Here is a 27,265-nt window from a genome sequence, read left to right on the forward strand (position 1 = left end):
CTACTTTAAACTTAATGTGCATTGTCAAAAACTGTATCATCATCATCATCATCATCATCATCATCACAAGAATGATAATGGTCTTTATATGACTCTTTGTAAATTTGTGCAACAAGAAGCGTTTCAAAAAATCTGGTAAATACTTGTTTTTCTTTATCTAGCTCTAAAACTACTGTGTCGATGAAACTGGTATAGCTGTTTATAGATGACCTGCTGCAGCAGCACATACAGTATGTAACAAATATGAAGACATACAGATGGTACATGTATACCCAGTGTGGCTTTGGTATTAGTTACCAGAGCCCAAAGGCTAAAACAGATGCAGCTCACCTCTGTTTACAGTTCAACTACCAATCTTCTAGAGGAGGGTGTGCCCATGCAGTCACAGTTTCGATACCTCGTAAACATTTATGGAACAAATCTCATTCCTCAGATTGCTGTTGATGCTGTTTATTTCCTTTGAAACTCTCTCTTAGATAGTCCAAGTTTAACTCAACCTGCGGGAAGTGCCAAATTAGCCATGGAGGTATAGATATAATCAGGTGCAGAGTGAAGTAAATCGCTTGTGATTTAATTACTAATTAAATGTGGGTTATCACTTAATTACAGTAGGCTCCAGCCAGAGCAACCTCAAGAGTGTTGCTAGAATCAATGAATGGTGCAGCATCCTTGCTGTTCTGTAGGGAGCTCTTTGCTGTGGATACTGCTGACTCCCGCTAACCGGTGCTGGCTGCAGCAGCTGCCTGTCCATCTGTGGCACAGGGGAAGTAAATGGAGTGGAAGGAAGGTGGGCAGGAGCAGTAAAACTTGTAAGTGATGGTTGTGGTCTTATCTCTGTATCTGTGTGTCAACAGGCTCAGGGTTTGATGGGGGAAGCAGACAGGGATGTCACAGCCTCGGAGGCCCCAGTCACCACCATGACCACCAGCAGCAGCACCCTGACACCCTGCCGACTCAGGAGCTCCAGCCAACCGGGACTCCCAGCACCCGTCACCGCTACATCCACCTCCCCCTCTCCTTCCTCCTCTGCAGCAGCCTCCTTCTTCATTAGGTAAGCGCCTTCCCCCGTCCTGTCAAATCGCACCATGTTTGAGTCTGTCAAAACGTTCAGAGATTAGATCGAGCTGTTGCGGTGATAAATGAAGTGTTTAGTGTTTGTGTGAGCCTGTGTGCGTACATGCCTTCATGCATTCAGGCTCCTGTGTGTGTGTGTGTGTAGATGCACAAGAAGAGAGCTGAAGAGGAGATATGCACAGACTCGCCTTTAAATGTCTGTCGAAGGTCGTGGTTCATGGTGTTGGCTTCCATGAGGGGCACATGTTCCATGGAGATGTTGTTCTTGCCATGGTTGAATTATAGCATTGCCTTGGGATACGCACCATCATGGGACTAAATGAACCTTTAGCTACAGGCACCACTGCCCATGAATGGATAATAGAATTACATAATTTGATATGAAAAGGGACTGTCTCACGAAGGGGCTTAAGTTAAAGCCGAGTATTGTCCTGAGGTATTTCACGTTTAGTTCTTTTCTTTTCTTTGTTTTGCTTCTCCGACTTAAAACAGCTCTTCAGATTTCGCTGCTTTGCGAAACATTTATTTAGTTTTTCGGTGAAACCATTTGGTCCCCGTGTTTCTCAGGCTGAGTGAGGCTTTTTCAGCACTGCTTGGCTCTGGTGTTGTTGTTGCCCCGGGGAATACTTCACCCTCTCCAGGAGGGTGGACGGCTGGTGCAATGTGCTATATTGTCATTGATAGATTCCCAGGCAGGCCAGCCAGTGCATACATTCCCTGCCTCTTCTCTCCGAGGAGTGCTCCACCATAATGAATGTTTGCGAAAGAGAAGCTGGCTAAGAATGATGCATAGGACCATTGAAGCTCTGCACCACAGGAGGTGAAGGGACTTGTGGAGTGTGACAGGAAGCCCATGGGGGATCAATGTGCAGCTTAGCTTTTCTCCAAGCACCCCAAATGGAGTTTGTCTTGCCAGCTTTCACATGGTCAGAGAATATCAGTGGGACAATGAGGCCTCTCCTTCAGCTAAGGGGACATTCCAGATCCTCCACTAAATATGCAACTTCCTGTGCGTACCACTTCCTGTCACAAGAGCAGTAAACCTGAACAACAGCGAGGTGTGGCCCTCTGCTAGACAGGGTTAATTCCTGACACTGATTTATTAGTTGTTATGTTTTCTTTGGATCTGAGCTCAAGAGTAGCATAGAGAGCCGTGTCTGCCCAGCCAGTGTGTGCAGGGAAAAAGAGGGAGGTGGACTTGTTTTTCCCTGAAGCAGGCCCTGGTGGGGCAGAGGGGCTGTAGGTGGAAGCACAGTAAAAGGTTCCACCTTTCATTTCAACCCAAAGATAATTTGCTGCCAAGAATGTGGTGTTTTACTTGGCCCAGGGAAACACAATGACGATGGGCCGGTTTTAAACAGCATCACATTCCGCATATACAGAAAAGGGTGGTGGAGATGCACTGTGCTTGATTTGAAGCACACACCCGTTTCCTGACCCTCTGCAGCTGTTGCCTGCAACCGCAATATCATCATCGTCTTCTTGTTGTTGTCTTTGTTTCATCGTTTTGTCAATCACTGCTGATTGAAATGTAAATCCCCAAAAGTCAAAACAAACTGAATCAATCAACAGATTTTTTTTGTTTTGTTGGTAGTGCCTTTATGTTTTAGACTTGATTGAAAACTCATATCTGATTAGTATTCCTTTTTGTTCTCGAAAGATACAATTAGTGGGCTGCATGTGTAAATCCTGAGAGTCTAGGATGTAGGAGCAGAATAACCAAACAGCAGTTTCTACCCCAATGGAGTGAACAGGGCTCCTTAGACACTTGTCTGACATTCACTAACACCACTCCACTCAGAGATGAAATTTTAATTAGAACGCAATTAGTTAGAGTCTAGCTGCCTTAGCTAGTCTGCTGCTGAGAGAAAATAAGAGCGTGGTGAACAAAAGCGCTTCATCGTTTAATTTTTCCTTGCAAAAATAAGTCAACCGTTTAACTGGTTACAACAAAGCATTTCCTTTGTTTAATTTAAGATGTCTACTGAGTTGAAAAATCATTTTAGTATAAATGTCGATTTGACAACTACAGCGACCAGCAGGCCAGAGTTCCATTTCTGTGCACAAATCAGTAATGTGTCCACCTGAATTCCTTAATTGTGCCGTCAAATAACTTTGCTTTTAAAATTCCTTCAAAAGTAAGGTAAACGCATTAAGTTATAAGAACCTAACATACAGAATGTTTTGATTACTCAGTGGTAGAAGTAGGGCTGGGCGGGAGAAAATCAGATATTACGATATTCTTGACATAATACCTCGATATTGATATTGCGGCGATATTCTAGGGTTGACAATTGGTGCTTTAACAAAATATCTTCACACTTAGATTTTAGATAAATCATCAGTAATGTGGATATAATGTCTAAGTGGGGAAAAGGCAAATAATAGAACAGCTAGAACAGTCTGGTAAGTTCAGAAAATGACTCTAAAACAAGGAAAAGACAACACTTATGTCATATCACGATATTACGATATCCAAAATTGAAGACGATATCTAGTTTCATATCACGATATCGATATAATATTGATATATTGCCCAGCCCTAGGTAGAAGCAACCACAAGTTAACAGCTGTTGCAACAAATTACTGAATTCCTCTTTTTAGCAGATTAGTATCTTAGTATTAAGTCAATGCATTCATATATATATACTAAGTCTGTTAAAAGCAACTATTTGTAAATTTCACCTCCCTGAAAAATATTTTAAGGGATAACAGATTGTTCATGTAATTAGCTTGGATATATTATATTTGGGGAGAGTAAATGATTCATTTGAATGAAGTAGTTATTAATTCAAGGGAACAAATTACTTATTTGTACACATGAATATCTGACTCGTTAACCCTTATACCTGCCAGGCTGTGTACTGTAGATGAATAAGAATGTGATTTCACTCTCTCGTGCTGTTGCTCATGGGAGAGCTTTCCCTTCAAAGTCTGGCTATGAGTGTTACCTTGTGATGAATGTATCTTTTAAGGCACTTTTGAAATCCCAGTTATGGAAAGCAAAGAGATGACCCCAGGGTCAGTAATGACCAATTGGCAATTAGACTGTCTATACAGTTGCAGGGAGACAGGAAGAGTCAAGGGTCAAACTCTGACCGGATGGTGTGTATGTGTGTGTGTGTGTGTGTGTGTGTGTGTGTGTGTGTGTGTGTGTGTGTGTGTGTGTGTGTGTGTGTGTGTGTGTGTGTGTGTGTATATTGCTGGGGAGGGGGGTAATGAATTTAAAGCCATGTGTTCAGCTGACTAGCACGTTAAGCACTGATTGCCTTGTGACAGAGCATATGATTAGTGTATTGACACAGTGTTGTGTAATGAAACCAGGCGGAGATCACAGCAGGAGCTAGACGGTGCGGCTAACTGCCGCCTTGCAGATCCTTCTACCCATCTTTCTGTTCCATTAACACCTGCTGATTGTGATAGTGTATTTATTACCCACACGGCACGTGGGATTTCTCAGTGCACACTGCTTAGAGGAGCCGGCTGCTCAGTTTGCTTTCTACTTTTCTCGGTGTGCTCATTTCTGCATATCAGCATGAGATAATGTTGGTCCCTTGTTTATGTTTGTTTGGAGGGAGGTCATTCCCTCATTTATTTGGCTCCCTCACACTAATCACACTCTGGAGACTTATAATTTACTCACTCTAAAGATATATGGAGGTAATGAAAAGAAGAGTATAAGACCCTTGGAGTCACAACAAGTCGGTAGAGATTCGGAGACTTCAGAGGTGGCACAAAGGCTGGCAGGCAGGCTGTTGCAGGGGCAGGGCAGACAGCTGTTTGCTGGAATGCGGCCCTGAAGGAGTGTCAGTAGGAAGTGGTTTTATGGTCGTCCATTGCCGCCCTGCAGCTGCTGCCCAGGTGAGTGTTTGTGCAGTAATGACTGTGATTGTGCAGAAGGAATCCTGCTGTAATTGTGGCAGCAGGGCCATTTAGCCTCTGTTCTCCTGCACACACAAGACCCTGCCTTTGTGTCAGCAACACTCACTCTGCCCTTCATCCCCCTGGCTGCTCTGAGTAACCATAGAAACAACCATTAGCTTGTGGAGATTGGAAATCAGGAAGTTGAAAAAGGCCATCTCTACTCCACTGGACTATAATTTAGTCATAGGGAGAGGGAAAAGCTTCTCTCCGATAATGAGTCCTGCGTATTGCAAATTGGAAGCACTGCAGGATCACAAGAGCTTGTTCTTGTTCTCAACAACGCACGTTGGATGCCTTGCTGAAGTCCATTGTCCAATCGGTTTATAGTTTGATTGTGTTTGAAGTTTTCATGAGGAACTTGGCCACTGAGTCCATCCTGTTTGTTTGTAAATGTGATGCTAGCATGTGTTGCTGGGGGAAATACAGTAGTTTTTTCATGGTAGGGGTGATCCGTACAAAGAGGCTTGAAGCAGACAAAGCGGACAGTGCTGTGTTTGGTTGACTGTGCTGTGATTGACAGCGGGGGTCTCCGTCACTGACAAATAGGCAGGACAGATTATGTGGAGTAGAGGGGTCTGCTAAGCACAGTAGGTCTGGCCCACATGGTAGAGGGATAAAGATACAGAGCAGGACAGAAGCTGCCTGGGACGAATGTGCTTGTAAATGTTGTCATTCAGAAGGCGTGCTCGGACTGATCAGAGGCAGGAGATCTGTACCTGTGGAGAAGAATATTGGATTCACTACCATGGGAGTCAAGTAAGTTATGTTGTTGTACATGCAGCAAAATGCATGTCTGTGTGGCAGTATTTGATTCTGCCTGTTGAGCTGTGTTGTCTATTGTATTCCCTCTCTTTCCTCTCTTTCTTTCGGCGTCGCTCTCTCCTTTCCGCTCTGTGGAATGTGCCGTTTTGTGCAGTTGGAGTTGGACTGTCTTTCTCCCTGGAGGTGAGAGGGTAATGGTTTTGTTGTCAAGCCACAGCGAGATGGATTCCTCGACCAAAGCGAGAGTGTGAGCAGAATGTATAGCATGACAGAAAACATACTGCTGAAATGCTGGCTCCATTTTGAGGAAACAGCCACAGTGGAGCTAAAATGTTAATACTACCTCTACCCCCAGAGCCTGACAAATGAGAATTGATTCATATCAATCTGTTGAATCTGAGCAACACATGCCCAGGGCAGCGAATGGCTCATCAGAAGTATTGAGTGGGTGATAGCTGGGATGGTTGAGCTGCTCTGTGGTATTTGTCTTTGTTTACTATTGGATAAAACACCAGCTGGCATTTTCCTGCCATAATCAGTCTGATGGGACTAATGGCTGCCTCTGTGCAGCGGCAGACACAGTGGCAGCACCAGCTGAGGCCATGAAGGGGCTGCAGCCTGTAGATAAGCCCAGGTGTAAATCTATCCAAGGCCTGTCAGGAGCTGTCAAGGCGGAGGTGTTGATGGAGGTCCAGCCTGGCCTTGCAGCCTCAGGGATCTACAGCAGGTAGATATATCCCGCTACCCTCATGCACCTTCTCATCCTCCATCTGACTCATAATCCTCCACGATTCTCGTGTAACAAACATTGTTTTCTGATATAGCGATACAGATTTAATCTTCTCTGTATTGAAGATTGTTACAGAAAAGACCATGTCCAGACAGCCTGGGTGGTTCTTATATATTGCATGCTGCACAGGAGTATATACTGAATATTGCATGAGAAATTCTTATTTGGATTCTGTGTGTTTCTCTTCACATAATCGGTGTTCAGAAGAATTTGCTGCGCAGCTGTAGTAGCGCTCTCACTGTTGTGGATTCCCTTGCCTCTTTTCGGGTCTGTCACTTCCCTGGGATATGATAATATGGTTTGATAGTGCTGTGCCCCTGCAGCACCAGGGTGATGGGCACTGTTGTGGCAGGCAGCATAGAACCACTTGTGCCTGTCATCATAAATGGCAAACAGCTCCAGTGATAGAGAAAAGAAAAGCAGAGCGTTTGTCTCAGCCTGTGTGAGGGATCACCCCGGTGCCCTTTCCCCTGTTCCCCCAAATAAATCCCTGAGTCAGGAAGTCTGTCTGGCCCACTCATATAGCCTGCAGGGGGCCAGTGGAGGGGGCACTGACAAACAAAGAGATGAAGCGCTGACTCAAGCCTGTGCATTCACCCTGGGTCCACGTGTACTAAGCCCTGTGGGGAGAGAGAGAAGCACTGTCATCCACTCCTGACAGATTCCTTTCATAAGTGGAGAAATGAGAGGATGTGAAGCACAGACCTCTGTCCTGTAGGCTTGCCACCTTACATAGGACTGCCTTTGTCTCTTAGTATGTTGGTAAGCATGATCAAAAAGGCTATGTTGTGTGTGACTAGTTGAATGTGGGCAGGAGAGGTCACACCTTCAGCGTCAATCTATTTGCAGCTCTGTTTGCCTTCCCACGTCGGATATTCCCCAACTGGATAACGGCTCTGATAGTTGCCCACAGGGCTCCATGATCAGCACATTTGTGTTTAGTTATCGTGTTCGACTCAATTCTCTAACCCCCCTTCCTGTTGAATGGATATTATGCATTGGGCCTGTGGGCGCTGAGGGATGCCATCTAAACCTCTTTAGTGTCCCTCAGTGAAAGGTGTCATGCAAATGGAGTCTATTATCTTTGCCATTACATCCGGTTGAGACACAGTGCGAGAGTGTTGTGGAATAAGAGAGCGAATTGCAATAGCTGGTGGCAGGGAATACGCGTTAAGGAATTTTATGACCTATTGTGTGTAGATGCAGAATAGAGCCTGTGGCCTCTGCTCCCATGAGCTGCCTTTATGTCTTACAATCCAGAGAAACAAAGATGGCTCCTGGTGGGGCTTTTTAGGCATCACTGCTCCTAAATGCTCAGCCTCACCACAGCCTTCTATTTAACATGAATAACTAATAGCTGCCTAATCAGTGGTTGTAGGTTGATTTCCCCAAACACTAGTGGTTCATTTTTTCAGACACAGCACCCCTATTCTTCTGTTTGTCAATGGGAAGGGCCCAGTTTTTACGGATGATTACCACTGAGGATAAGGCCATTGTCAGGACAGGTGGTTTAGCGTATACCTCATCATCACCCACAGCCTCAATTGCTGAAACGTTTCACCATCATCCCACTGCCTTTTAAAAAAAAAAATCTAAACTCTTATCAAGAGGTTTGTTGCTGGGGGGTTGCAATAGTTCAGAAAGCCAAATGGCAACTGTGAGGAATTAAAACCATGGAATTAGGGGACTGATGAGACTGATGAAACATGCTGTATATTGTTGACAGAGTTTATTATCTGCAAATGTTTAAAATTAACCTTTGGCTTCACTGTAGACTGGTGCAATAAATACATAATAATCCACATCAAGACACGGGGAAAACAGTGCTTCTAGTACATATTCCACATCATATTTGCACCACAATGTACTTCTTAGTAGAGAATTAATAAAGATTACGAGTTATTGAGTAGGATATTATGCACTTGACCTTTTCTTTTCGGGCACATGCGAAACGGTTGTATAAAACTCTCCTCTGTTTCTGTTGCTGCTTTCCTCCTGCCCAATGTCTCGAATAGAAAGGATTATAGCCTGTAATCGGTTCACGACCCGGCACGTGAGAGCCAGCTGCAGTGTGCTAAAAATCCCATTATCCCCATACGCTCTATGTGGCCCAGTGAGCGTTGCTGTGTGTTATTCCTGTGGTTGACTTTATGCTTAACTTGAATAATGCGGTTGTAGTCACTAACGTCTAAGCGGCTGTTCTCAGGGACACATTTCCCCATGCAGTGAGATTAGTAATTCCCTTTTCTATATACATCTGTTATGTGTTTATTGATCCAAATAATAATTTCTTCCTTATATGCAAAGACATGTCACTTCATCTTCTATTCCCAGATCTGCTATCATAGCCATTTTCCTGACCGTACAGCTCATTTCACCTGACTTGGACGCCCAGTAGTTTTTGTGAGGTTGCCTATTGACTTGAATATAGATGAAAGATTAAGAAACACATGTTAGAAATCCCCTCCCCCTGCGTTCTGTCTCTCCGGACGGCCCACTGATTAATCACTCCCAAATGTTCTCAGCAGCCTGCGGGCCTGTTTGTTGTGATAGCCTGTGTGGAGAAGTGCAAATAAATAATCACTAGGTGTCTCACCCTGGCAGCAAGTGATTAATGAAGTAAAGAAGTGGAGCAAAAGTATGTTGGCTTTCTTCCTTTCAGTCTGTCTGTCTGTCTGTCTCTCCCACACTCTTCATTATCTTCAGTTATCCTCCATTCTGATATGGTGTTATGTACTGTATTGATCTAAGAGGAAATTATATTTAATTGGATGGGACATTCCATGTTAGTAATAGTCTTTATTCCATTCCTCAGTCCTGTTAGTCCACACCAAATGCTTACTTTTGGGAGGAATTGTTGGGTCTCTGTAAATTATAGTGTGGTCAAGACCTGTAAAGTGTCCTGAGATAACTTCTGTTATGACACTATAAATTAAATTGAATTGAATTTGTCTCTTGTATATCAAAAATGCTGCCTCCACTGTGTGATGTACAGAACAGGAAACGCCAGTCAGTCAGCGATGACTTGATGCCTAAAGTTTTTCTCTGCATGCCCTGAGCAGAACAGCCTTCCAGAGATTTTCAAGGGAAGGCGTGGGTGGGATGGCGGGTGAATCAGAGTTCAATGTGTGTATTAAGAGTGTGAAGTTATTCCAGTTATTGCAGCCTTGGAGAGACGAGTGTAGCAGAATACCTGGAGCAGTGTCTGAGGAGCAAAAATGCACTGAAAGAGATGAAAGCAGCTGTTAATCTTTGTCAGCAGTGCCAGGGGTGGGGAGGCTGCAGTCTGCAGAGCAGGGAAGAACATATCTTCATTATAATGTGTCACCCATCAGCTGAAAAGTGAATTTTCTTCCAAGACTTTTATTTTTTGCTGCCTGAACACATTTTGACGTAATATCGGTGCACTTTCCTCGCTCGCATCCAAAGCTGCAGTTTTTTGGAAGCCTCTCGTAAACAAGTTAGGGTAAATTGCTTGAGACTTTCTTTCACGGACCTTTTGACTCTCATTGCAGGTATCTCCAATTCTTTCCTCTAGGGGCCTTAAATTGGCCCCTTTATCTCATTGACTGACAAATGGGTCCTGTAGAGCTAATGTCATGTGCTTTGTTCACCTCTCCATGGCCTAATGTTCAAGCTAGTTAAGGCCATATTAGCAAGATGTGATCCTGAATGCTAGGAAGAACAATAAAATGAACTGTAAATAGAATTATAGCCCCTGACTTTTTCCCTTAAATTTTCCTCATTTGCTTATCTTAAGCCCTGCTTAAGCCCCTAACTTGGCAAGAGAGCTTTGTGGCCTTTCAGTGTGGGGATGGTGGGATTGGTGGGTGTGTAACTGTGTAAGGTGTCTGGAGACACAGTGCTTTATAGGCAGAGCATTAAACACTAAAAACACAGGATGTCAGTGTTACCACAAGAAGGGGTTGTCACACACTCCTGCAGAGCATTGCTGCACCAAAGATATTCCCTCCTCCATCATTAAGGGTTTAACCTTGGCGCAGACACAGAGCACCGCACAGTCCTTTGGGAGGTGAGAATCTGTTGGCATGAGCCTTCTCTTCTTGATCTGATGTCCAAATGGACAGAAGATGAATCTGCTTAATATAGTTCCTTTTATATTTTACAACAAAATTAGAGTAAAATTAATTAAGAAGTTGCTTTTACCTTTGTGTTGATACAAGCCAGTGCTTAGATCTAGTGTTGTTTATTCTGATGTACTGTAGGACCAAACTAGGTTTTGTTGAATATTGACGAGTTTTTTCACTTTTTGGCGCCAACTGTTCCATTTATTCTTGGCCACTGGGGATTCCCATCTTTGGGAATAAAGCAATTCCAAGCTGGCTGTGGCATAGCCCCAACTATCATTTTTTCCTGTTTCCTTTTCAGGCAGAAAATGATTTACCTCCTCATGGACAGCGTCTCACTGGCACAGAGCCAGGCCCACTGATCGAAGAGGGGACTTGGCTGAACACTCTGCTGCTCCCTCTCTCACTGCCTCTTTCTTTCTTTCTGTCTCTCTTCCTCCTTCCTCTTGCTGACTGTATTTGGAGATTTCTTCTTCTATTCCATCATGATCTGTAATTTATGATTTTTTCATCGCCTCTGCACTGCTTTCTTCCGTGTTCCCCACTTGCACTCCCTCTCTTTCTTCCTTGTGTTTCAAATGATCCCCCGTTATTCAAGCTATTCTCCAGAGGATGCCCTAATCCCTCGTTTTCCACCTCAGTCCACACACCGATTCAGAAGAGTTCTGAGGAGACATAAAAGATTTACAAACCTGGGTAGAATTTAGGATTTAGGATTTGTTTGTCTCTTGCTCTGACAGAAGAGCTCTTTGAATCTGCATTATGACATGAATATGACAAGTCAGTTACACATGGCAACATCAGCTCTTGTGGGGAATATTTTCTTTTCTATAACATTGTATTCACAGATGTTACATGAATGCATTTGGCCTTACCTAATTGGCCGGGGATTGGTTTACTGAAGATGTGCGCGCAGCCTTGGGCAGTCAGCAGTCAGCACACAAATGATGCCCCATTTGGTATTCTGTGTCCAAGGCCAGACTGTGCAGGAACAAAAGGCTTGTTGAACACCTTGTTGGAACAAAGAGATTTTCTAAAAGGCCTTGGACCAATGTGTTTGAATATCCTGATATTGCTCAGCTAACTGGACATCACATTCATTGCTATCTGGCTTAACTGGGATCAGTTTATCTATTTCTGAGGATTTATAGGAAGTGTATAAATCCTAGCCTGGAGGTGTTTGGCCACTTTCTGCAAACTGCTGTTGTGTAAACCGACACAGGAGAGAGGAGCTCTGCCTTCGGACTTCCATTAAAACAGCCAAGCAGGAGGAAACAGGCTGGCAGTCAGTTGAACCTTCAGAGCTTTGGATTGATAAGATTAAACTGACAGCCAGATAAGCCTGTTGGTTCTTTTTTCTATTTTAATGTATCTTGGGCTGCCGAAGGAGAGAGGAAACACATTTTTCAAAATGACTGGAAAGATCTGGGTTTCGGTTGATGGTATTCTGAACGATAAGATAACCACACTGCACAAAAGGGGGAATGTCTGTTTCTCTATCTCCAGATGGCCGCCTTTTTAGCAGCTTCTGTGAAGTAAAGTACATTTTTGCTACAATTAACATTTGTTGAACCACATTCCAAGATTAATGACTATATTCAGGGATGTTTTAGTGCCGTGCATTTTTTTTTTGTTTTGAGTGATTTAGGATAAGGGAGAGGAAGTGAGAAAAATTAATGTTTATACCAGTTGTCCCTTGATTGCAGGGGGACTTTAGAAAGGAGACAGGCTCATTACCAGACTAAACCCCAGCGCCACACAGGAGGCTCGGATCAGCTTTGTCATACAGTCAACAGCCTGTGCCTCTGTTATTGTCCCCATGTGCCTAATGCTGTGTCTCAGGTAACCTGAATCCGCATATTTCTTTGGTTATTTTAAGAACCCACCCTATGTGACCCCCTGAGTTTTAGTGTTGAGGTAATACATATATTTATACATGAATGGCCATAAATCTGGTGGATGCTGACACTCACAGCAAACCGTCTTTACTGACCCATTTAGATACAGCTACAAAGTTTGACTCTAAGAAAAAGCGTTTTATGGTGAGGAAGCATTCGTCTCACACTTAATGATCGGCATCCTGACTTCACTAGTAAATCTTGCCTGGGTGGGCCTTCTTGCTTCCAGGGCTGGTTGGCAGAGTATGACATCATCTCCCCCGGTCTGTGTGCCACATGAATCTGTGTGTGTTCACGGGCTGATGTCATGGTCACTTTATCACCACTGAAGCAGGCTGCAGGTGACCTGGGATTGTGGTCATTGAGTCCAGCACAGAGATGCAGATTTGTTTTAATCCGAACCAAATTTGGCAAATCATGCAGTAATGTCTGTCTGCAACGTGGAGGCTGAACAGTCTGGTGCTCTTGCTTTTACTGAACTAAGTCTGTATATTTCTAACAGCTCAAGTTGTAGATTTATGTTATCCCCCCACACCTTTGGGGCACAGGGCTGTTTGATCGTGTCAAGGGCAGCCCATCAATAAGACAGTGTGTACTGATTTTAGCTCTGGGGAGGTTTTCTATTGATTATCTTATGACTTAAAAACAGAGCACCTCACCTGATAGACCGACACACATCCAGCCCAATCAATCATGACCATCTGCTGATATGGCATTTTGGGCTGAGCAGTGTCTCCAGCACCCGACAACAGGGCTTCATGCACCTATATCCACTCTAAAAATCTCACAAATGTCTCTACTACTGAGTCCAGGATATATTCTGAATGTCTCCAGCAGCAAACGAGCGAACCTGACTCATTGTGCTGTAGTCATTATCGTTGCATGGTGTCGAGGCTGGCTGGAGCCCAGTATTCCCATCTCCATTCATGAAGAGCTATGCCGACCTGCTAATCAGCAGCAGTGTGAGCAGACTCACTGTGATATCAGACCCACTGATCTGATCCCTGCATGAATGGCCAGAGCAGCCTTATCTTGTCTGCGGAGGGAAAAAAAGGAGAATCACAGAAAGGAAATGTCAAGGATAGTAAATGTGGCAAACATGGTAATTAGCCAAAGAAAGGGGCTACATAAAGAGGTGTGAAGCTGGCCTGGAGAACAGAGAGAAATGTGCACAAACAAGCTAATGGATGCGCCAGCTAACGATTCTCTTGGGCAGAGGAATTTCTCTTGTTAATTTGAAAAGGCTTGAAAAGAGGGCTGGAGCGATTATTGACAGCAGCCCAAAGAGAGGCTTTGAACGCAGCGGGCAAACACAGCTTCCCTACTCTCTCTGTTCTTCTGTCATTGACATCCTCTCCTCCTCACTCACTGTCAGTCCCTTTATAGGTAAGGACGAAATATAGATATCCTTACTTGAACAAAGACACCAGGAGACCTTTTATTCCAAACGATCTTTGATTTTACATCTGTCTTGCTTTGGCTCATTTATATATATTACAATCATCATCTGTCCCTGAGGTCTGTTCATAAGGAGACAGTGATGGAGCTGAAAGACTATCAGGACACTTCCAATTGTGGCTGTTCCATATTTTTACATCAGTTTGATGTATCACACTTGAAATCACAATAAGGGTAGTAGCAATGAGCGTGACAATAATGACCGGTTGCACTGTCAGGGTGACCAATGTCCACATTAGTATTGTGTCCTACTCATCAACTGATGCCAGTCACGGTTCAAAGGGATTCAGTGTAAAAGTAGCACGTGGCAAAGCTTCAGGAGACGGTTGTTGCTCTTTAAAATAAGCCCACCTCAGGCAAATTAATTCAGACACACTGCAGAAAAGCAGAGGTAAGCGTGCTGTGGCGGAAGGAAGGAGGAAGATAAAGGTTATGCCATATATCAAACAGCTTCATTACTACAGTATACTCTGCAATAGGTAGGCAGTGGTGGGTTTTTATTTTCCAGGGTTTTATTTTTTTGCTTCCAAAATTTTATCCAGCAGAGTTCATAAAAGGGGCACTGTGTCAGAGGGAGAGAGGCAGAGAGAGCTTGGTGTGGGTTTGTGTTGAATGTACTTTCATCTGGCAAGTCTCACACCCACTCTGTCTGCCGATATGTTATAGTAGGCACTCTGCAGCCAAAGCAGCAGCCTTTCAAACAAGACTGGCTGGTTCGGGGGCTGAAAGGGCTTACTGGTAAATTGGCAGCCCAGGGAATACAGGGTACTCTCACCCCAGCGCTCGCCCACTCACATGCTTTCATTCCCCTTTTTACCCTTGACTGGTTGCACTCTTTCTCACTGGCCTGCATAAATCTGCCTTTCTTAGATGTCATCTGTTCATCGTTTGTCCTCTCCTCCTCTCCGCCTTGCTCTCACTCTTTTTTTTTAATCTCTTTTAGCTTTCCGATTGAGTTGGAGCATCGCTCATTCAGGCAATCCATCTTTCTGCTCTTAAGTACATCTTTCCTTATCTGTGTGTCACTCCTTATAATTAATAACACTCTCATTCATCTGGCTAATTACATCCTTCAACAAAGGCAAAAAATACAAATGTGCATACAAGTGTGCACTCTCTAGCCACACAAACACATGTACACACTCGTGCTCATTCATGCATGCACTGTAGGCATAATAACCAAATCTGTTTGAAGTGTGGGACCCTAAAAGAAGAGAAGGCTCCTGTATGCATTAAGTATTCATGTGACGTGTGGTGGGGGGCATACGTGTGTGTTTCTGTGTGTGTGTGTGTGTGTGTGTGTGTATGTGTGTGTGTGTGTGTGTGTGTGTGTGTGTGTGTAGAGAGAGAAAGAGAATACTTGCAAATTGCGCCGCGAGCAGCCAGCGATCGAGCGCTGACACCTCGTCTGGCAGTCTAAGGGAAAAGGGGCTGGGCTGAGAAAAGAAAGAGAGAGAGAGAGAGGGAGAGGAGGGCGGCAGGGAGAGAGGAGGGAGTGTGTGTGTGTGAGTGTGAGAGAGAGAACGAGAGAGAGGCAGGGAGAGAGAGACACGGCAGGACAGCTGCCAGCATTTCACCGATAGCAGGAGAAGGACCGAGAGGTGGAACAGGAGTAGGAATTCTCCTCATTCTCAGCCACCCAAAGAAATCTTCCAGCCTAGCCAAGCGTGCTTATTCTCTTCCCCCTCCTCCTGCCTGTAAGCAGCAGAGACTCTGGGAAGGACCTGGGCATCAGGAACTCACTCACAGCAGACACACCACAGTAGATTGGAGACAACCATGCAACCTGTGGGATGAATGCAGAATTGGATGTGAAAGAAGAAGCAGAAACTGAGTTGGAGAGCAAGCTGTTGCTGGGTTTTTTGAATCTCTGAAATGACGCTGAACTTTTTCTGATGGAAGAGGCATGGAAAGAGTTAGAGGGGCTTTAGTGGCGTATGAACAGAGGAGGTGCGCCTCCTCATCCTGACCTTCTTCTTACCTCCTCCCAGGAAGCTCTCTGGACCTGCACCCCTCACTGTGAACCTCCTGCAGGATACTCATTCTGTCTGTCCATCTCCCACCCTGGCCCACCTGCCGCTTGTTCCATTTAGTTACTATGACGCCCACGCCTCCTCCTCATGGTTCTCCCTTCGCCCCCTCAGCTTCTTACAAACCTCTGTGAAATCAAGTGGAACCTCGATGATTGCGATCGGAGCAAAGTGGACCCCTGTGCCCCAACTATTGAGCAGCCCCGCCTCGCTCTGTTCTCGGCAACTGTGCCGGCGTATCAAATGTGCCAGTAATGGAGACCAGTGACAACACAGACATGGACCGCAAAGTTGAACTCTATCAGTTGTCTGTTTTTTGACTATAAGCATAAACCAGATAATGGATTGGAAAGAGCTGTAAGTACACCATTGCAGCATTTTCTTTACTGGTGCATGTTGAGACCAACCTGTGCTTCAGTTTGTATAGCACTCAAAAGAGCATATACAGTGTGTGAATATTTTGTTCAAACTTAAAACTGATTGATGTCAGTGTTGCAGTTTCTCCTTTGAGTTTTTAAGACCAAGTTGTGTAGGGAAACAGCATCATTAGCATGGAGATTGGGAGTGAACAGGTGGACAAGCTGTTGTGGGCGAAGAAATCTGAGCCTCTCCTCACCGCCTATTTTCCATCGACTGATCATATAGTTGGGCAAGCCAGCGAGGGGAAGAGAGAGAGAGGGAGGGAGAGATAGAGAGAGAAAGTGACAAGCAATTAATTTCTCTGTGTGCATGTGGTTGTGGTGGAAAAAAACACGTGCACCGATCGTCATTGTGCAGCATGAAGGTTACAAGCTCAGCTTTAGCTTGTGAGCACTCCTCACTGGTCAAGACAGTTAGGAATCAGTATAAGCCCTTTTTCCCTTCATGGTGAGTCCTGATGCTTGATTTATCTCTTTGCTGAAAGAGGAAAGAGACAGAATGAGGTGAGAGAGAGGGAGTGAGAGACAGAGACAGAGAGACAGGGTACATTTATCTTGAATGAATGTACTGCAGATACCTCTCATAAATGCGCATAAACACACTCACCAGCCTGCACACACACACACACACACACACACACACACACACACACACACACACACACATGTAGTCGCACACGGCCACGTGTACTCTGGTGTAGTTTCCCGTTTCTTTCTCTCCATCTCACATTCATCTATTCCATCTAATTTTTTTTTCCAGTCACACGATCCGTCTCACATGCTATCACACATAGGCAGCTCCCTGGGGAGAACCATCTCCTGTAGCCTTCTTGGATGCAATAATTATTCCATCAGCCGGCAGTGTGTTCCCTGATTGTGCTCTTGGGCTGTCGCTGCAGGGGTGCTACAGTGGAGAGGGGGAGTGTTGAGGAGAGGAGGGGGTACGGTTGTCACTCCGGGATGCAGGAAGACAGAATGGGAGGGGGGGGTTTGGCAGCAGCCCACCCAGTCCTGTCCGAAGGAGCCTAATGAGCTCAGGCTGGCCTATTAGGAAACTGCTGCTCACCAGGACACACATGGTTCTGCCCTTTTTTGCTCTTTCACATCCTCTGCTTCTTTCATTTCTCCTAAAACCCCTTGCTCTGCAGATTTCTCATCTTTTAATCTCTCACTCCAATTTGATTTCATTCCCCATACCACTCTTTCCTTCGTGTTGACAATCGCGTCTTTGTCTTCCCTGCATTGCTCTGAAATCCAACTGCTTGAGTAAAAACCATTTGAGTGCATTTGAATTTCCTCAGAGTATTACTTTCCTCCCTGACCTTGAATTTCCAGCTGAGGAACGGTGTTAGCTGATCCAGGGCGAGGCCATACCTGGAACCACTCAAAAGTCTGGCCAGATTCCCTGCAGGCTATGCAGACATATTGGTGCTGTCCTTTGAGATGAAGGCGTTTAGAGAGAAAGGAGTGCATGTGTATGTGCATGTGCCTGACTCAGTTGGCCCTGTGTCCAATCCATGTCTCCTCACTGCTGAGTCTGGGAGACAATAGGCCAGGATGACAGTAGATTTTAATTAGAGGACTGTCAAAAACTGGATTCAGTTACAGCAGAGGGTTCTGTTAGATGCCAGCACAACAGAAGAGAGTTGGGTTTACCTACTGTACCTGCCTCTCAGCTGCTGGTGGCCTGCTAGTCTAATGTAAATGATCAAAACTCCCAACAAACCGTAGCTTTGACTTGAATGATGGGTGAACATACTCTATTGCTTAGCTTAAGTAATAGAGATAGTCATAGTAAATCCCAGAGGGCAGTGTTTCAGCAGTCCTCACCTGTCATGTCTATGACAATTGTTTTGTGTTTGATCAAGATAAATGCATGCGTTTACTGTGCCTTCCTGCTATGGCAGCCTATATTTGGAGCCTTGCCTGGCAATCGGCTTAATGGATTTGCAGTTTTTGTTGCAAAAATCAAGGTTTAAGTGCACTCTATACCTGCTCTAGTTGAAGTTGAGGGCTGAAGCCTCATGTACCTTGGCAGGGGAGTTTGAGGTGGGAGTTGGAAGAAAATCAGTTTGGTAGTGGGGAATGGTCAGGAGTGATGGCAGCGTGTAGCTCTCCTGCTGACTTTGTTTTCCTTAGGAAAACCTAAAGGAGCTTGTTGACCTTTATGTTACAGTTTCAGCGTGGGATTTCTAAAAGCTATGGAGCACACCCTTATAAAAGCTCTTGGCTGGGTACCATGCTGGACGAAAACATCACCTGAGCATAACATTTTTTTTTTTATGAAAAATGATTTGCTTATGTATAAACTGTATAGAATGGTGGTTTTCTAAGTTTAGCTTCAACCTTATTTATTTCCCTTCCCAGGGCAGCTCAGAAGCTGAATCTGTCCTCCAAGCGGAAGAAGCACCAGCCCTCACTGCTCCATCCACAGGAGCCCTCCATTTACCCCACCAACTTCAGCGGCATCCTGCAGGTCTTGCCGCCCCCTGCCCCGCCATGCCTACTCCGAGCCGTGTCCAAAGTGAAAGAGAACCCAGGGATGGGAAAGGTGAGAGCGGATCAGTATCAGTATACTTAAAGCTGGATGCATGATTTAAAGTTTTGGCAATTTCTTCGCTTTTTGCGCGCAGGTTTCTCTTTAGAGCTCCCCCTACAGCTTCGGAATAGATATTTGGCAACACTGTGTAAAAACTCGCTCGTCAGTCTGCCGTTTCCTTTCTCTGTTCCTCCGACAATGCTTTCCTAGCTTTCTGCTTCTTTTTTGACGGCTCAGCCATGACGATAGTAAAAAACTCCATCGCTACCAGCCAGTTCCTGGATGGGGGCGTGTATGTGTGCAGTGCCTAAAGCAATTTGTTATATCGCAAGACCTGCTATCACACGATACTTCCCGGTGGCTCGCGGGCCAAAAGTTGCAAGGGTGGTTTTTCCGCTCACAGGCACTAGGGGGAAGCGAGATGACCACCATTCAACCCGAAAAAAGTCACATAACCATTCCAATGACTCCGAAGCTGTTCAGTTAAGGTAAATTAAGCTAAATGAACTGCATAGTTTCCCTTTAATGCTTGCAAAGTACATATACGTACAGACTCTGGCTCAAACTGTATGCATGATTTATGCTTGCGAAGTACAGATATGTACAGACTCTCCGCCCTCATAACCCCCCACCCTATACAACCACACATACACACATGCATACAGATACACACAGACCCCTATTTGAAGGGGATAATGCAGGGGGGTGACACACTGCCGTCTGGTCCAGTCCATGCAGTCAGGAGTCATAAGCGTCCTGGAATGTCATGAATTTATGCAGTTTGTGCGACCAGAATTCCTCTGTCTGAATACAGAAAGACAGCAAAACCTATAATCCACACATCTGCGGTCACGTTTATCAGCAGGATTTCTAACTCCATTTTAGGAACAGTCCGCGATGATGAAAGTCAGGCTGGCAGCAATAGGACGATCATTAAACAAAGCTGTATAAACACATCGCTCTTCCTTTGTGATTTATTGGCTATTGTTTGTCTGAGCTGGCGTCCTGGATTTCTAAAGCAGAAGTTCCCTAACAAGATTAGATCCCACCTGGATAGGAAGTGCTCGCTTCTGTTGCCAGGTATCCAGACGGTTGAGACTTTGACACATATTGTAAATCTCCCATTGACACATTGACTTCATAAAAAAAAAATTTTTTATTAACAAGCCTCCTCAAGCCCACACCTGAGGTATACTATACATCTCTGCAGCCAAAGGGGCCTGGCTTTAAAGGGGAAATCAAGATATATGACATTGTTCCAAGCCAAGTTCCAAGTTCATCAGAACAGGTTTTGTTATAGTAAAACAAAATGATCAACGTGCCTTCTTTGATTATTTGTCTCTGTCTCTCTTTTGCTTGTGGAATCACAGTTGCGATGACATTTTCAGTAACCTACACGGTTTTGATTTTGCCTGTGACTGTTTCATATTCTTGGGTGAATGTCCTGTTTCCATCAACTGTATGCGAGTCACTTCCACTCTTCCACTTTTGAACTAGACCCAGTTCTTTCAAGCATAGACAGTTGAGTGGATGGAGGAATGTCAAGCCACGCTAATGGATTTTGTGGGGGATCAAGGGGCAGGGAAACAGGGCCATTAGCACTAAGTCTGAGGTGTGAAAAGGCTGTAGCCAATCCTCTGTGGCCTCCAGTATCTGATCTCTCCCAGCATAAATACAACTGAGACATTACATCGCCTGCTAGCCTCTGTCTGGTAGACAGAGACTCAGCAGTCATATTTGGAAGCCCAGTTTAAATGTCATGGCAAATGTAATTTACTCAACATATGCACACGTCAGTCATGATAACAGCCCCCTGCGGAGTATAAAGAGAGTTTGCACTTGGCCTGCAGAATGCAAGATGAATTCACTAACTGAAAGGAAGGGATTTCCAGTGTCATTGTTTCAGAGTGCTGGAGCCTGAGTCTGTAGCAATATTTATATACTAGTCGTGGGAAGAATGGGCCTTTTGTGTAGGCATGAATTGCAGGCTGAGTGAAACTCTCCTCTGTCAAAAAGGGTAGGGTGTTAGCAACCCGAGTTAGCTATATTTGAAGGTTTTATTTTTATTTATATGTCTGAGAGGCATCATAGGCACCTTTTTCAAGAAGCTTTGAAATGGCTCAGGATTGAGTTTCCTATACTACTGTAGGATATAGAAACCGTTCAGTTGATATAATGCTAGGTGTAACACTAAACACTCAGGGAGCTGACAGGGACTCCAAAGACTGCTATACATATCCCAAGAGCTGTTTACGTCTCCTGTCAGTCACAGATATGTTACTGCAGTGGCTTTGGAGATATACTGTAGTAGAGGTGTATTTCTGACCATCAGATTGTAAGGCCATATAGAGTCAGAATTACAAAAGAAGGTGATTTTAATATAGGGGATGTCATGTAGCCTGACGTGCACAAGCACGACCACACCCACACAAACCACACGCAGTACATCTACACAGCATGGTAGAGGCAGGAAATGGTGAAATCTTTATGCTATTGTTTGTAACGGCTGTCTATACACAACTGGCAGAATTACCTCACTCCTGTAACCATGGCAATGACATTAGACACGAATGGGCTTGTAAGAGCAGTCCCGAATCAACACCTTTAGATGTAAGCCGTCATCCTTTTTAGCGTCGTACCATGCGGGCATGATGAGCTGTCCCATGACCTGTGGAATGTGTTAACATTGTTAGCTCAATTCATGAATGTCAAGCCCCAGAATGCAACAGGGTGGGTTTCCAGCTTCTTAATGGGGAGCTGCCATTTTCCAGGCAACAGAGTGGAGGGAGAGGTGAAGTAGGAATAGTGTGTAGGAGGGATAAGAGGGGGGCCATATGCTCCTGCACTCCCATGCTGGTGAACTGCTCCTGGTCCAGAAAAACAACCCTGCTCCAGGGATAATCCCCCAGCGTGGCGCATCACGCATTCATTTCCACCATTTTCTGCTGTGACTTTCAATACACACCTTGCTGCCTTTCACTGACACCATTAGGCAATGTGTTGACCCATCAGGTTCACCAGTCAATGTGAGACTGAGTGTTTCCATGGCAACCATCGATGTCCATCAGCTCTGACATAGTGGATGTGATGTTAATGCACAATGCTGAGCCATGCTCTCAGTTTGGGTACCTATAACCTGTACTTTCAGAATGCCTAACTTACATTTCTTTTCTTTCCTCTGCTAGTGCACTGTAAGAAAAAGATGTTAAGCTTTGCCTGTGATTTTTTTCCTCCTCTGTGCTGAACCTGAAAAAATGAATTTTTACATTTCTCAGCGGAGTCCATTTTCACGTTTTATGCTTGCTCACTTTCTAATCCACCCTTTTATTTCCTTTTTTGTTGTTGCTTATCTGTCTCACTCTGTGTTTAGGTGAAAGTGATGATGCGTATCTGTCCATCTCTGGAGACTGCAGACTCCTCCGAGTCTCAGTCCTTCTTGAAAGTGGACAGCAGGAAGAAGCAGCTGACCCTCTACGACCCCGCGTCCAGCCCACACTCCAGTTCAGGACACAGGAGATCCGCCACTGTGGCGGTCCCAAAGATATTCGCCTTCGATGCTGTTTTTACCCAGGATGCCTCACAAGTAAGGGCCGGCAGGGGATGTGTACTACATGTGTGTTTGTGTGTGTACGCATGTGTTTTTTTATGGTGTCGTGTGGGAATTCAGCCTCTCAAGGGCAAAGGGATGTCTTCATGCTGGCAGGGTGTGGCCAGGGGCTTAGAGAAAAAATGCCTGTCTTGGGTCAGAGGGCATTCTTACCAGTGTGGGCCAAACAGCTGGGCATTTTAAGCCCTCTGGGGAATGATTTGAATCCACTCCAGTTATATCTTACCTCTCCTTTCATAGAACAGCTATATCTAACCTCAGCCCTCTGCAGCCCGCAGCAGGCATACCCACCGAGATCAAAGACAAAGGTCAGATACATGTTTACTATATGCTGACTTGGGTGGAGACCAGTTTTGCTCTCTCCACATCTTAAAACAAACACCATAGTCTTTTAATGGAATGATTGGATCTATGTCACAAGTTTGCTAAAAAAAATCTGAGGTCAAGTATTGTATGCATTTCCCCGTGGTGCAGTAAACTTGAAATAGCTAAGAGAGCAGATGCGAGAGTATTGTGTCTCCGTAGCGATGAGAGCCTTAGATCTTCTATCATATACCACCTACTTGGAGCAAGTGTTTTCCTAAGTAAGCCGCTGATAGCTAAAGCCTAAATGTTGCTGCTGCAAGCTGAAGCCAAGCTGCTAGATTGTGCCGCTGGGACAGCACTGCTGGTGGCTAACAGTAACAGCAAGCTGTTCTGCTGTTAGGTGCCTTGTTTGCAGTTTGATGTATGGAAAGGGGCCTCTGCTGCAGAAGCCTTGCCCCAGAGGACCCATGCTTAAACAGATTGCAAAAACAAGAACGTTGGGGCACACATAAACAACCACACGCTTCTGAGTGACGAAAAATACTCAAACCATTAATGTGATTTAGGTGTAACCAATGCCAAATAACTATTTAGTTTATAGGATATCGTTTGGATCCATTGTTCGCAGAATGCCTTTTTGACTGTATTTCTTGAATTGTAAATTGACTGTGAGGGGTCTGTCTCTGTGTGTTTTTCACAGGCTGAGGTGTGCTCAGGGACAGTAGCTGAGGTCATCCAGTCTGTGGTGAATGGCGCAGACGGCTGCATCTTCTGCTTCGGCCAAGTCAAGCTCGGTAAGCTCCTCCACTGGCGAGAGATTAGACAAGAGCCTTTGTTAGCTGAAGAAAACTCTCATTGCCCTTTGTTAGCTGCACTTGATGTCCACAATTGGCTTAGCGGTGCACCGGGGTGAGTCAAGGAATGCGAGATTGGAGGAAAAGGAATGGGTAGTGAGTCTGGGGTGGGGGTGAGGGGGGTAAAGTGTTGCAACCAAGCTTCAGGACTCATACTGTAATTAAAATCTTAGTAATTGGCCTGGGCAGTGCTCTTAGGCTGAAGGGCTTGCTCTCCTCATGCTGCTGTTTCCACCAGGTATAATTCTCCACGGAATTACTCTGCTTCTGGAATGGGTCCTTGGATTAGGGTATTTTTATTTTGCATGTACTGGATTTTTTTATCAGCAGTGGTTAAACACAATATCCCTCGGAAAAAATCAAATCAAGGTCTTTTTTTTTAACTTCCTGCCCTTTCCAGACAGCGTGATGAAAGATGAAATTATTTAATTTTAGTTTGAACATATAGTGAGTGTAGCTGGCTTTCAGACACAAGGCAATATTTCCATTTCCATCCCCCTCTCTCTTTCACACGTCCCCAGGCAAGACATACACCATGATTGGCAAAGACAGCTCCACTCAGAGCCTAGGCATTGTGCCCTGTGCCATTTCCTGGCTCTTCAAGCTCATCAATGAGCGCAAGGAGAAGACGGGCACGCGTTTCTCTGTCCGAGTGTCTGCAGTGGAAATCTTTGGGAAAGATGAGGAGCTGAAGGACTTGCTGTCTGAGGTGTCCACCGGCAGCCTGCAGGAGGGCCAGTCCCCTGGCATCCACCTGAGAGAGGATCCCATCTGTGGCACTCAGGTGAGAAGCATTCCACCTCTCCACTCTCTTTGTTCGCTGATCCTTTCATTCTCTGTGATTTATAGTCTTAGTCTGTCTGAGTATTGATCTACCTCTTCCTCTCCCAAAGATGTTTGACTTTTTCTTTTGAGTGCATGTGTGTGTATGTGTGTATGTTTTCTATCTCTCAGGACTTCCCAGTCCGCCTCGCTCTATCCCACCTGCCTCTCAAATCCTCGTTTTAAATTTCCACCAAGCCCATCTGTGGTATTGATGGCTTTCTTCTTACCTTTACAGTGACTCTCCTGTCAGCATCCATCAGCATATATTACCTGTGTGTTAGCGCTAGCCCTCTACAGCACAATAGAAGTGTTATTGGGGGATGGTGAAAGACTGTAGGTTTGAAGGCACTCACAGGTGTTGCTGTCAGATGTTGTTTTTTGGGGATCTGTGTGGACTCTGACTTCAAAGGCTGTGCAGTTCTGTAACGCACCTTCATGCTCTTCCTCTCAACAGCCACGTGTGGGCTCCCTTTCATGATGCCCCCCGCCTTCTTTCTCTCTTCTACCTCCTCCTTTTCCCCTCCTCTCTTTCTGTATCTCACCACCACCATCATCACATCCATGCAGAGGAAAGTGCCCCTGCCTCCTGCTCTGCCATTACCTCTCCTAATCCTCCTCCCTCTGTGTGCATATCTGCTGTTTTAATCGCCCCCGAGACCTAATCTAATGGGCAAGAAATGTGTGCCAAGGTCCAATTACCTGGCTCCCCTCTCTTTCTCTTTGCTCACTCTTCCCCGGTATCCTTTTCACATCTGTCATCTTTCTCTAGCCCTATGTGTTCTCCATTGCTCACCCCAACTTGTTCTCTGTCTCCCCACCCCCCACAGCTTCAAAATCAGAGTGAGCTACGTGCCCCGACGGCTGAGAAAGCTGCCCTCCTTCTGGATGCGGCCATCGCCGCACGCAGCACCAGCAGACCCAACGTAGAGGAGGAGGAGCGACGCAACTCCCACATGCTGTTCACTCTGCACATTTACCAGTACCGCATGGAGAAGAGCGGCAAGGGAGGAAGTTAGTACCATTAGACACATCTACAACTCTAGCAGTGTTCCAACAAGTTGCCACCTCACATTTATGCAATAAACTAATGTGGTCATTGTTCAATTTCACAGCACTTTTACATATATTCTAGCCTATATGTTAAGAATGAGATTTGCAGTATAATTTATTTTACCATATCTTAATTATATCTAATCAAAGGTGACCTCCCTTTCACACTGAATAATCATGAGGTGGTTTTGTTGTGAGCTATGGCAGAAAAGTGCACTATAGGTATGATTGGAACATTTGACAGGCCTCTTAATTGCAATGTTTATGGATGAATTGGTTGTGGCCTCTGCAATACAGGAATGTGTTTGTATGCATCTATTATGCTTTGGTCAAGAGCGAATGAAGATTTGAAGCCTTACTGACAGGAGTTTAATGTTTTGCTGCTGCAGTAGCAATTACATCAGTCACCCAAATAACAGTGTGTAGCCCTGTGACTTTTACAATGATAGCCAATTCCCTCTCGCTGTATTTTAAATCAGTAGAAGGGGACTGTACACAGGCATCCTTGTTACCATGAGTTACACATCTGGTGGGAGTTAACCAGTCAGGCTGCAATTTGAATCACTTCAGCGTGAGAGTCTTACTCATACATAAATGAGACAGTTCTAGTCTGGGCTGAGCCATGCCACTCCTGTCATCATGGCACTGTGCGTGAGGAACTGCCTTCGAGGAGGGAGTGTCTGGACTTAGCTCACCTGGTTCTTCTTCTGTCATTGGCACAGTGTCAGGTGGACGGAGCAGGCTGCACCTCATCGACCTGGGGAGCTGTGAAAAAGTCTTAAGTAAAAGCAGAGACGGAGGGGGAGGCTTGTGTCTTTCTCTAAACGCACTGGGGAATGTCATCATGGCTTTAGCAAATGGAGCAAAACATGTACCTTACAGGTAAGAAAACCTGAAAAAAACCACTACTAGTTTTACTGTCTCTTTTACTGTGTTTTATCTCCCGTGAGGTTATTGTCTATAAGTAATAGATTTTTTTTTGTCGTCAGTCTTGCAGGTTTATTGTGTGACAGTTTATTTAGTTTGTTTAGTAAGTCTCATAATAGCTTTCTCTGTTGTTGCACAAGATTATATTATAGTTACTCAGGTATGAAAAGACGTTGATGATTCGTTGCACATGACATGACATGTTACCTACCTTTATTGTTCTTTTGAAATATTATTGTGCTGTTTGCTAATAAACATGTAAATGCACGCTGTAGGGACAGCAAACTGACAATGTTGTTGAGGGAGTCCCTTGGCAACATCAACTGCAGAACCACCATGATCGCCCACATCTCCGATGCCCCCGCCAACTACGCTGACTCACTCACCACTATCCAGCTGGCTTCCCGCATCCACCGCATGAGGAAGAAGAAATCTAAGGTACACTGATAAACTGATTAGCACTGATCAATATGGTTTAACATATGTAGTAATAAACTGATAAATAAGTAATGGAAGAAATCCAGTGGTTCATTTCTACAAGTTAACTACAGGCATTTAGCAAATTAAATTGTAATACTTCTAAATAACAAATCCTGAATAACTGTGCTCCATTTAATGTTAATGCAAAGTAATTATTAATTTTAACATTGTACTTAAGTATTGCTATTATAGCAATTACATTCCAAATGTTCATGTGCAACTTTTATTGCATTC

General features: G+C 44.8%; 1 protein-coding gene across 2 annotated transcripts in view; it reads left to right on the forward strand.

Annotated features, from left to right (window-relative positions):
* Positions 1-27,265, forward strand: part of kif26ab (kinesin family member 26Ab) — a 69,663-nt gene that overhangs the window by 33,979 nt on the left and 8,419 nt on the right. The window contains exons 4-11 of one of the 2 annotated variants that reach the window (XM_028566399.1): positions 855-1,051; positions 18,811-18,994; positions 22,353-22,565; positions 23,596-23,689; positions 24,271-24,533; positions 25,402-25,585; positions 26,347-26,506; positions 26,827-26,989. In XM_028566399.1, coding sequence (XP_028422200.1) covers positions 855-1,051; positions 18,811-18,994; positions 22,353-22,565; positions 23,596-23,689; positions 24,271-24,533; positions 25,402-25,585; positions 26,347-26,506; positions 26,827-26,989 — 1,458 coding nt within the window. Of the gene's footprint in view, positions 1-854; positions 1,052-15,545; positions 16,382-18,810; positions 18,995-22,352; positions 22,566-23,595; positions 23,690-24,270; positions 24,534-25,401; positions 25,586-26,346; positions 26,507-26,826; positions 26,990-27,265 lie in introns of those variants that run through there. The other variant, XM_028566400.1, reaches the window with a different exon arrangement.

The sequence above is a fragment of the Perca flavescens genome, chromosome 20, assembly GCF_004354835.1.
Source record: "Perca flavescens isolate YP-PL-M2 chromosome 20, PFLA_1.0, whole genome shotgun sequence".
NCBI classification, from domain to species: domain Eukaryota; kingdom Metazoa; phylum Chordata; class Actinopteri; order Perciformes; family Percidae; genus Perca; species Perca flavescens.